This window comes from Triturus cristatus, chromosome 7, assembly GCF_964204655.1.
Source record: "Triturus cristatus chromosome 7, aTriCri1.1, whole genome shotgun sequence".
NCBI lineage: Eukaryota > Metazoa > Chordata > Amphibia > Caudata > Salamandridae > Triturus > Triturus cristatus.
The window spans coordinates 196,526,217-196,538,513 of NC_140590.1; the positions used below are offsets into that span (position 1 = coordinate 196,526,217).

Consider the following 12,297-nt stretch of genomic DNA (forward strand, 5'->3'; position numbering starts at 1 on the left):
CCACTGATGGGATCCTTTGATGATCATAAAATAGAAACGCTAGAAATAGCTCTACGTAGTAATAAAACGACGCCTACTATGCTTGACAGTATCGGCATGTGGCGCAAAGAAGCAACACAACGGAAAAAGAGGGAAGAAGTAAAAGCGGAAAAGGAATTGCGTAAGGCAGCTCACCTTGCCGCTAGAAAGTTAGAGGAAGAGATAAAGGAGAGAAAGGAAGCTAAACTAAAACAAGAGTTTGAAACCTCAGGCCAGCGCCCTGTTAGGACCTCCTCTGCGCTCTACCCTGAGTTACCTTCCAAGCAACGAGTGAATGACGAATTACTATTAGATCCCCGATCATCTACATGCCCCCTCCATACGCTCCCTCCCAACCCATAGTGCAGCACCCGCAACCCCCGAACGCAAGCGAAAGCAGTACCAGGGCCTCGGTCTTCACGGCCTCCGCGCCGGCCGAGCCACTTGTACTGAACACAACGTTAGCAATAACGTTAGATGACCCTGAGATGAGAAAGAGGGATTCCGCCAGAGTGAATCGACTAACAGAGGATGAACAAGCCAAAATCGATAAGGTAGTAAGAACACTAGTAGAACGGAAGGAAAGTGAGGAGTATGTAACAGACATGTATAACTCACATGCCGACAACCACAGACGACACTTTGTCGTACGACTTTTTTATCACACCCTGAATGCCTATGAGGATAGGTACCAAGATCGAGGTCCCGAAGGCTTAGCGACCTTGTATAGGAAGGTAGATATTGGGGAGGGGGGAGAGAGCGATGTAACGGACCTCTTCACTCGTACACTCGAAGTCTTCCGGCATCTGAAAGAACACAGACAGACAACCAAGGCAGAGACCCCCCATAGCGACTGAACCCCAGGCAGGAAAAGCTGATACCATGATGCCCATCAAGGAAGCTGCTCCTTACTGGGTCCCCCCACGAGGTCAGGGAACACACGACGACATCAACCACCAAGATGCGAAGGGAAGGGTTGTATATAACTGGGTCTATCAGCCATGAGACCGACAAGACATCTTGACCTTTAGAAAAACCCTACCCGACTTAAGAAAGAACCCGACTGCCTTTTACACAGAACTAGGTACGGCCTTAGGTTCAACTATAATGACCTTGGCGGATATCGATTTGTTCTTCGGGTTGTGTCTGCCGGCGGATGTGTGGAAGCAAATCCGGAAAGTCAACCACGCTGAGCCGTTCGGATATACCTGGGCACAACTCGATACCATAGACAAACAGCGAGGACCTGGACAGAAACCTCTAAAGGCCATATTGGAACTCCCAGACAAGATTGTACAGAAATTGAAGACCCTAATCCCAGAAAGGAAGGTAGACTGGTCGATAGTGACGGCTTGCCGCCAGAAACCCCAGGAGGATGTGTCCGAATACTTCTCTCGATTCGAAACAGTGTTTTCCGATTATAGTGGCCAGGACATGGCCACTGCAACCGGACATCACCTCTTTGTCCAGAATTATGTGAAGGGTCTGTCACAGGACGTCTCCCAGAAGTTACAGACCAGCGAGAGTAGTTGGGCAGCCTCCAAACCCGCGGCTATCCTCCAGATGGCCCAGTACTACGAACACCAAAAGAATGAGAACGATAGGGCGTCCGAGAGAAAGAAAAAGGAACTGAAGGAAAGGGTAATGATCACACAGCTGCAAGGGGTGACCATAGGAAGGGAACCTCCCAAGGGAAATTACCAACTGACTGCTCCTAGAAAACTACCCCCTAGAGACCATGCACCCACACCCTACGGTGGACGCAGGGACTTAGACGAGAATCAGTGCGCATTCTGCAAAGGGTTTGGACACTGGAAATCCCAGTGCCCGGTCCTTCTGGATATGAACAAGAATAGGGACACAAGAGACATAGCAAATAGCCCCAGAAATAGAGGACAGGGACGAGGGTACACGAACGACACCACCAACGACAGGCCAGGCAGACCAAACACCTTTGACCGCCCCCAACAGAACCAGTGTCAACAGTCCGACTATGAAAACGCCCATGACTTCGCATAGGACCGCCAGGGGCAAGGAAGGGATCCAGTCGAACTCCGTGTTGACCAGCAAGGTCCTTACGTCACTGATAAGGTCCTGGGCACGAAGTCTCCATTTTTGGTAGATACCGGGGCGACACGTAGTGCATTATCTAAACGACTGATTCCGAGGGCACCCTTGTCTGGCTCACACGTAACCTCAATAGGCTTCGATGGAACGCCCTCCACTAATCCCTTGTCCGCACCAATCTCCTTTGACTTGGAAAATAACACCACTGACACGACGTTTCTGCTCTCCTCCAACACCCCCGACGCTATTATGGGTCTTGATTTACTAAAACATTTCTGAGCTACCATCAGATGTTCCCCAGACGGAGTCCGAGTTATACTGCACGATAACCCAGATCTGTTCAGGCCTTGTCTCACGCGACGCATGTTCTCTATAACCGATGCTGACTTGTCCCTACTCGACACGTTACCCTCACACCTGTGGGCTAAAACCGACTCAGACATAGGACGCATGGTGATCGACCCTGTACACATAACTGTCCGACCGGACGCGGTGCTCCCAAAGCTTCCACAGTATCGGATATCGCCCGAAGGCGAGAAGGCATTGGTGGAAATCATCCAGTCCCTAGTCGACGCAGGAGTGGTAGAAGAAGTAGTCAGTAATGTTTGCAACAGCCCTATCCTACCCATTGTAAAGAAACAAGGCGAAGGAGATGGGAAAGCATACCGCTTCATTGTTGACTTACGAGAAGTTAACAAAGTAGTCATACCTCAGTACCCCGTAGTCTCAGACATCACCACCATCCTCACCCTGATTCCATCCACTGCCACTACCTTCACTGTTATTGATCTCAAGAACGCATTCTTTTCCATCCCCATCCACCCAGACAGCCGCTACCTTTTTGGCTTCACCTTAAAAGCCAGTTCGTACAGATTCTGTAGGGCACCCCAAGGCTACACTGAGAGTCCCAGCATTTATAGCCAAGCCCTCAAAAGACAACTAGATGCAGTCCAACTACCAGATGGAGTGGTGCTAATACAATACGTCGATGATATTCTTTTGGCAGCCGACACCACTCCACTCGCAGTCACAGCCACCATCCACCTCCTCCACTTCCTCGCAGAGAACGGTCACAAGGTCTCCAGGAAGAAGTTGCAATTCTGCCAACCCCAAGTGACATACCTAGGCCACGTACTATCCAAAGATGGGAGGAAGCTTACTCCTGATCGAATTCAGACCATCCTAGAAACCCCCGTTCCCAAAACTCAGAAGCAAGTGCGGTCCCTGGTAGGCCTCACCTCCTTCTGCTGACAGTGGTTGCCAAACTTCAGTCTTATCGTAAAACCTCTGCTTTCCCTGTTGGCCAAAGACGTCCCCCTCCCCTGGACACCCGAATGCCAATCCTCCTTCAAGGAATTACGAGATGCCCTTTGTTCAGCACCAGTCCTAGGGACCCCAGACTACACTAAACCTTTCTCCCTCTTCACCCACGAAAGGGAGGGGTGCGCATTGTCTGTTCTAACACAGTCCATAGGTCCCAAGCAACGCCCTTGCGCCTACTTCTCTGCCACTCTCGACCCTGTAGCCAGAGCCTTGCCCGCCTGCCTTCGAGCAGTAGCCGCCACTGCTGTCTCTATCCGACAAAGTGAGGGGATTGTGCTTTCAAACCCCCTCACCGTGCTAGTACCCCATGCAGTTGACACCCTCCTGAACCAGACCAAGACTCAACACCTGACTAGCGCATGACAGACTGGTTACGAGCTGACTCTGCTTGCACCCCATATCACGCTGAAGCGATGCACCACCCTGAATCCAGCCACTCTGCTACCTCTCCCTGACACTGACCCCAATGCGTCCCCTATACATGACTGCGTGACCCTCACCGATGAACAGACCAAGAGTAGGGTTGACCTCCGAGACTCTGCCTTCCCGGACCCTGACGGAGAACTGTGGGTGGATGGCTCATGCATTAAGCTCCCCGACGGCACCACCTCTGCTGCCTATGCAGTCACCACGGCCCGAACAGTTGTTGAAACAGCCCGCATCACACAGCGATCCGCACAGGCGGCTGAGCTGATTGCTCTCACACGAGCGTGCATCCTAGCAGCAGGGACAACCGCAAACATTTACACCGACAGTCAGTTCGCCTTCGGGGTGGTTCACCACTTTGGACTCCTATGGAAGGAGAGGGGATTCCTGACTTCCCATGGCACACCCATCCTACATGGAGATCTAGTCTCTGCCCTGACCGAAGCAGTCCTCCTCCCCGCACGGCTGGCTGTGATCAAATGCCAGGCACACAAGAAGGTGACAGACATTATTGGACAGGGAAATGCTCTGGCTGACATTACTGCCCGAACCACAGCCGAGAATAGGTCCACGACACGTATGTACGTGACCAGGTCACAAGCTGAGAGATGGAAGGATGCCAGGGAAACGATTAGGGACATCCAATTAGCCAGCACACCACACAAATTGACTGAATGGGCACGGGTAGGATTGAAGGACGATGAAGGCTGCTGGCAGACTAAAGACACGAACAAATGGTTGCTACCTGACTCATTCCTGATTCCCATGCTGACCATGACACACTCCCCCGCACACATAGGGTCTGCCCCCATGATCGAACTCATCTCCAAAGTTTGGCACAACGATAAGATCCCAGACTCAGCCAAACGTCTGGTCCAACAATGCCTGGTATGCCTCCAACAAAACCCTGGTAAAGGAACTGCTGTACCCCGGGGAGGGTTTGGGGTTCCTAACCATCCCTTTGAGGTCCTACAGATGGACTACATCCAGTTAGAAAGGTGCCAGAGCCTGAAGTACGTACTTGTCATTGTGTGCGCCTTCAGCAAATGGGTGGAAGCCTACCCAACTCGCGACAACACTGCTATGACTAACGCAAAAGTACTACTGAAGGAATTCTTCCCCCGTTACGGTCTTTGTCGAATTCTATGGAGCGACAACGGCCCCCACTTCATAGCCGAAGTTATCCAACTCATCTTAAAAGGGTTGGGTGTAAAACAAAAGTTCCATGCGGTTTTCCACCCCCAATCTGCAGGCTTGGTTGAGCGACATAACGCCACATTGAAGCTCAAAATAGCCAAAATAGTTGCCACCACAGGATTGGAGTGGCCAGACGCCCTCCCGCTGGCACTGCTATCAATGCGTTCCACTCCCACCAAACACCACTTAACCCCCTACGAGGTCATCTTCGGGCGGCCCATGAACCTTTGGACTGCACCGAAACCGACATCCATTCGCGACGTCCCGGACGTCCTCATGTCTGACTATTTGTACAACCTAACTAAAACATTGTCTGTTATCCATCAGCAGGTGCTGTAAGCCATTCCCGACGCTTCCAGGGGTCCCGGACACGATATCCGACCCGGAGATTACGTCCTAGTGCGTAATTTCCAGCGTGCAAGGAGTCTGGAGCCCCGGTGGACGGGCCCCCTGCAAGTCTTGATCACCACCCGAACAGCTCTTCGAGTGAGGGGAAGCGCAACTGGCTGCACGCACATCACTGTAAGAAGGTATCACCGACCCTGACGACAACCGACAACATCACCGGCCAAGGAGGACCCCCGGACAAAGACCGACCATCCCTGAGCTGCTACCAGAATACAGAGACACTTGAGTTAACGAAATATCCCGACCCCACTGTGCCATCCAAAGAAGGGTACAACCTGCGACGAAAGGAGGGAACTTCGGCTAAGCAGACCACAAACTAAGTTGAGATCCCAAATCGGTAGCCTAATCACCTCAAAAGGCTTCCTGGAGAAATACTAAACAAAGCCAGTGGTTCTGCCCGCTACCGAGTCCCTTGAAGATGATGGAAGTGCCCGACATGAAGGTGATGGAAGCAACCCGACGTCCAAATATCCACTATCAAAACCCAAAGACTGACAAGATGCACAGCTCAAAGACTATCGCGCTTTTTATTACCCTTCTCTTTTGCCTTCTCCTCATGGCCACCTTCTGGATCATGGAAGAGAGCTTACCCGCTCATAAGACATTGCTGACCACTGTTCAACCTACCACCATGAAAGAACACCATTTGATCTCGCTTTCTCCCCAACTGCGAGAAAGGCGTAAGGAGTTCTGGAATAACTCTTTCGTGCAGTTGCTCCACCAACACAATCTTGCCGCCAATGCCACTAATTGCTGGATCTGTGGATTGCTACCGTATGCCACTGGACACTCTATCCCTTTCATCCCCTCACCTTTCTCTGTCCATGGCTCCTGCCTCGCTTGGTTGATCCTCCTGCAAGAAAGCTACAAGGACAATGCCACTTCCAGCAAAACTGTGTCACACTTCTACCATGGGTTCTGGCTGAACAAAACTGGAAAAACTTCTGCTCCCTTCTGTCCTTTAAGATCAAACACTTCCTTTCATATGGACATCCCTGCCAAATAACGAGTTGAAATGCAGGTGTTCAACAACCCAGCCAGACCCACCTTCTCTTACCTCCGGAAACGAACGGCCGCCACCCTAACAGTGGCTCTGTCCGTCATCAACATCACAGGTCTTGTGTGCCTCGAAGGTCTGGGAACACAGCCGGTGGGCCGCAGTTCCTGTCTCATCACCCGAACATTGGACTCAGTCGACCCACCCTCCTTTGTTACCTCCCCAAATATGTACTTCGTCTGTGGTAATAAGGCCTACACCTGGCTTCCGAAAGGCTGGGGAGGCACCTGTTACATCGCTTTTATCCTTCCTCCAACATATGTGGCTCCAGCAAACCACCACCGGCAGAAACGTGCCAAGGACATTGTGCAAGCCGACTCCACCGGAGCACAGTTCATGGATGCAGTAAAAGGACTTGTCCCACTTTGGGGTCCAATGGCGAACAGCCGTGCCATCCGACACTTAACCCAGGCAGTCGAAACAACAATGAACATTACGGCTGGCATCCTCACCAACAACACCGCCGAGCTTCAGGCCGTCCGCCTGGTGGCTCTCCAGAACCGCCTCGTTCTAGACGTGGTTCTGGCTGATCGTGGAGGAGCATGCCTCATCATTGGGTCCAGCTGTTGTACGTACGTACCAGACAACTCACCCTCCGTCTACAAGGCGATCGAACACCTCCACAGACTTTCCTCAGAGGTGCATCAGGAACAAGAAGGATGGTCGCTTGGGAATTGGTTTTGGGACTCAATAAAGAACTGGGGGTGGAGGTTGTTTACGTTTATCCTAATGCCGATTGTGATTCTATGTGGATGTTGCCTGGGGATTCAGTGCTTGCCACCTTTATGTTCACTTTTCACGAACTACATCTGCCCTAAGACTCTGAACTTTGAAGCAGAACGAATGAAAGCCCCGTACGAAATCGAAGTACGTGATATCATGGGGATAGATCCGAACTAAACAAGCTGGCGAAATATGTTAAAAGGGAGGACTGTGGAAATTTAGTTCGTATCTGAACATTATCTGCGCCATCTTGTCTCTCCCCAAGCGCCACACGCAGAAAACGCGCGACGGCCATTTTAGGCACCATGGTCTCATTGCCGAGCGCCAGCGTGCCCCTCAGGCGCTGCAAACGTCCCCCGCACGCCGGCCACCCCCCCCGCTCTCTCATACATGGGCCATAAACCCTCTCCTTCTGCGCGACCCTGCCATGGAACCATATCCCGTGCCTCACCAACACCTCCTTTCATCCCATACATGGTCATACATCCCTTTGATAACCCCCTTCCTCTGCGCCCGATTGTCTGAACCGATCCCAGGCCATCACCTAGCCCTGCGGACGCAGTTTATTGCCCCTACTGTTAGGGAAACACCTCACATCAAAGGGATTACAGTAGATCAAGGCCCCCACCCCCTGAGACCCGACCAGTCGCACACACCCCCGGGAATTGGCGGAATGTCCAGCTGTGTGATAGCCATCTCCTACTGTGGGTGGGGTGGGGACTTCTACTGTAGATGTGTGTGGGAGCAAGATTGAAGTGGGGATTCCAAGGATGTCTTTCCGTACATCAAAGTCTCAACAAGAATGTATCACGTGTAATAAAGCAATAAACCTGTGTATAAGAGGCCAGGCCTCAGAGATGTGGGGAGTGCACCTCGAGACGATACCTTGCTGTCCGATCTGACGTGTTCTGCTCCGACGGAATAAAACTTTGTTTCCTGCCTTCCAGTCTCCGGCGCCTGCCTCTTTTGTTGGTTAATTATCGAATGGTATAAGAGGCGATTACCGCCGGGCAATACTTGAAAGGTTATCGACTGAAGGTGCCCCTACCATTCAACATGCATAATCGTACAATGCTGTGTGTGTGTGATATGTCTGCCAAAGTGCTCCAGCTCAGGTGAGAGAAACAGTGTTGCTCTCTCTTTTTGACTTATACAGTTTAACTCAATTCTCAATTTGTGTGCAAATACTTCAAATGGTTCCACTAATATTTGAAAGCTTTTGACAACTCCTTTGTTGGAAATGGCCCTTTCTTGCAGTGTCACCCCCAAACCTTTTGTCTTCCTCCTCCCCAATGTTTTACCTTGCTTTTGTTGGCTTTAAGACTCAGGATATTTTACCACTGCTAACCAGTGCTAAAGTACATATGTACACTCCCTAAAACATGGTAATGTTGGCTTGACTACAATTGGCACATTTTATTTACTGATCTGTCCCTAGAAAAGTGCACTGCGTGTGTCCTGGGCCCATACATTAAAGGCTACCAGTGGTCCTGCAGTACTGATTATGCCCCACACTTAATTAGCCCTTTAAATATGTCTCAGATCCCCCACTGCAGAGCCTGTGTGTGCAGATGCTATGTTGACCTGGCAAGTTAACTCTGTTGCCAGGCCAAATCTTTTTCTGTTGCTACATCTAAGTCGACCCTAATGTAGGCTCTGGAGAGGCCAAGGGGAGGGTGCAATGTATATAAAAAGTTGGACATGCACTTTGGAAGTTTTACATGTTCAGGTAGTGAAAAACTCTTATATTCGATTTTCACTGATGCAAGGCCTAGATTAACATTGGGATTATTCAATTACATGGCATATGTGTAACTCCAGTTAGAAAAAAATAAGACCCCTTCCCCCACCAACCCAAGTTTGGTGTCTCTGGAATCACAATTTAAAATCCTAGCTTATGGTCAAGATAGATTTTAAATTGTAATTCTAGAAATGCTACTTTTTTAAAGTTGACCTTTTCTTACTTTAGCAATTCTGTGCCTTCTGCCTGTCTCTGAATACACATCTGGTGTGGGTGACAGCTGGGCTTTGGGCATCCACACACAAAGGGAGCATAGGTGTAACTGATGGGTAATCCACATCCTCATGGGCTTTCATGGGCAAGATGGGTGGGAGGAGCTGACACTCACACCTAAATGGGAAGTGTCCTGTCCCCACACATCAGATTGGACACCCCCCTATAGTAAATCTGGAGCCATGGCAGTAAATAAAGGGACTTAGGCACCTCCACGGCATCTCTTCACTTCAAAGGCCCAACTGGGTAAAGATACTTTACATCTGACACCACAAACTCCGAACACTTCTTCAACTGAGAACATTCTACCAGGAAGAAGGACTGCTGTGCTTTTAGAGGAACTGCCACTTTGCTGAACTACTTTGTTGTGTTGGCCTGCTGCCTGCGATCCACTTTCCAGGGAGCGAGAAGGGCTAGACCTGCATCTCTACATTCCAGAACCTAAGTATATCCAAGGGCTTGCCTCCTGTTTTCTGCAGTCTCAGCGATATCAAATATTTTTCTCTACACCTGTATGGTGACCAACTGTCTGGAAATTTCACGGACCGTCCGTAAATCGGATCTCACGTCCGTTGTCCATGATGATCCCTTTTACAGACGCCTTTTGTCTGTAATTTTGGGCATTGGGGAACAGCACTGGTCCCCTGCCAGAATCCTCAGCCTCCTGATGAGGCCTTCTCGTACTCTTCCTCGGAGGACAAGAGAAGCCCTACCCGCCCATTGTCATTTTGTATGTGACTGATTGCCACATACAGAATGACAATGGGCCAGTCTGAGCTGTTACAGCATGTGGTGGCCTTCTCCAGCCTCAGTACTTTGCAAACATTCATGCTTAGTATGCACCACTTAATCAGAGCAGGTGTCCATCACAGGACTATACTGTGATGTTTACAGGGTACCTAACACCTGATCCCTCAAGAAAAGCATTTGCTACTAAGTGGTCTGTGATACAATTTCTTATTTATCAATGAATACCAAGCCAGATTAATGGGACACACATATGGCCTGACACACTATGGACACCAAACTATTGCCACCTTGTGGTTTTTCATCATAATCACCCAAATGGGAGGCAGAGGCTCAGAATGGGGCACCCTTAGCGTGAGCAGTAACACACACATGAAGATAACAGGCCTGAGGAAAAGAGGGGTGACGGCAGAGAGCTACGTGCGATGTCCTGATAGCAAAACGGCTCAACCAGTCCCACTAGACTTTCCGGTTTATATATCGAAAGGATGCAAAAGATTAGAATCATCTCCGGAAGGCCCAAAACTCAAAGTTGGTGCTAGGATGGTGGAAGCTCTGAAACCTGCCCCCCTGTCGCCCCCTCCCTCCCCCCAGGTGCCAGGATAAAGTGTAAAGAGAGAGAAGGAGGGAACTAAGAGGAAACTAACTGCAGAAGAAAGGGAAACCCCCAAAAAGTATCAGGATTCTAAACCGGCTTGAAGTAGATGGAAACAGAGGAAGTCCAACAACTTCTGTTGCCAAGCACAGTCATCAATGATTGCTGTCCTTTTAACTGGCACTACCAGTTCCTGACCTTACTGACCTGAGCTTCACAGCCCCAGCAATAAAGGGCCATCCCCTGTTTGTGCTAGCCCCTACTGTAATTTGCCAAGGCCATTGGTAAAAGCTGTCCTAACTTGCTACAGGTATTTTTCTGAAGAACTGATCGCTAGAGAGCTAAGAGTCTGAGGCTGAATACTGACACATTGCTGCAGGGCACAATTTGGGGGCACACGTGGGTAGACGGTGTCCACCCTCTATTTTCAAAGGTCTCCCCTGGCAAGATGTTGGGCCCCAGTAAAATATGCTAAATTTGTTTAATTTAATTTTACGACACCAGGCCAAAATTTAGGGGCCATCCTTTTGTTCCAGTTTGATCCTGGCTGGGAGCTATCTGGAGCCTAACAACTAGAATCCAATGCAAAGGATAGGAAATATAGGCACACAGCTTATCACTTCAACACTTCATAGGTACTTAGGAGAAACTACTATTTGAAGGCAAGCTTTTCACTTTGTTCAATCTCTGTATATAAGAGATATGCATACACCTTATGAAGGTCAGATGTGTCAGTCTGTACGAGTATTTACACGAATAACAATTTAAATACCACTATTTATTTTCTTTTATAGCACTACTTATCCCACTGTAGGGTGTCGGAGCACTTTAAACTACAGGTACAAGTTGTACACTGACAGTAAATCTTACAAGTGTGTAAATCAATGTACAGGTCATGATGTCACTTCCTGTGATGCCTCGTGCGATGACATGCACTTCCTGCCATGCCACATACAATGGCACTCACTGTGATATTACACGCCATGATGTGCAAACATGATTATTGTGTGCTGGTAATCTTTGCCACAACTGATGTTGTTACGGCCTCTGTTTCCTTTGCAGAACATGTTTCCATGCTGCTGTGGGGAGCAGAGCAGCTGAACCCTCCTGTCTCTCTTGACATGGCAGAGTCTAAGGTCCACTCTGTGAATGCCCCGCAGCAACACCAACAGCACATGGGCATACGCAGTGCAACACAGCAAAGAAGGGAAAAAATATTAGTGCAATGGCAGGAAATGTAAACAGATGTCAGTGATAACGTCTCTACCACCTCAGAAATGTGCCGCCATAGATGGAGTGCCCCTGATAAGTAAATAGCTGTCACTCAAACCATACACTGGAATTAATCGATTTTTATCGAAGGATGGCAGATTAGAACCAGCAGATATTAGGAGACGTGCGAGCGCGCGATCCAAGATGGCCACCGCGTGAGAGTCTTCGCACGTTTTAAGCCCGTTTTTCCTGTATAAACGCCGAATTTCATCAGAAAAATGCACTGGAGGAGCTCGCTGCATTTATAAATGACTTATCAGTATTGTGGTGCAATTTCAGTGGATTCTGCATAGCGGAAGTGGGTCGTTTCTCCGCCTGGATCCTGATCCCTGCACAGCATTCAGGTACTGCCAGGCTTTCTGTCAAGGGGGCGGAGTGAGCTTTCAGGAAAGGGCCTGGCTACTCCCCCAGCCCATTTTAGCTGCTGCACCAGTCATTTCTTGGTTATTT

At 49.6% G+C, this 12,297-nt stretch overlaps 1 protein-coding gene across 1 annotated transcript in view; it reads left to right on the forward strand.

The window, feature by feature from the left end:
- The window catches only part of LOC146809207 (putative methyltransferase DDB_G0268948), a 283,255-nt gene extending 271,372 nt beyond the window's left edge, over positions 1-11,883 (forward strand). The window contains exon 7 of the mRNA XM_085614310.1: positions 11,638-11,883. Within this exon, the coding sequence (XP_085470436.1) occupies positions 11,638-11,695 (58 nt within the window). The 3' untranslated portion in view covers positions 11,696-11,883. The remainder of the gene's footprint in view (positions 1-11,637) is intronic.
- The last annotated feature ends 414 nt before the right edge of the window (positions 11,884-12,297 follow it).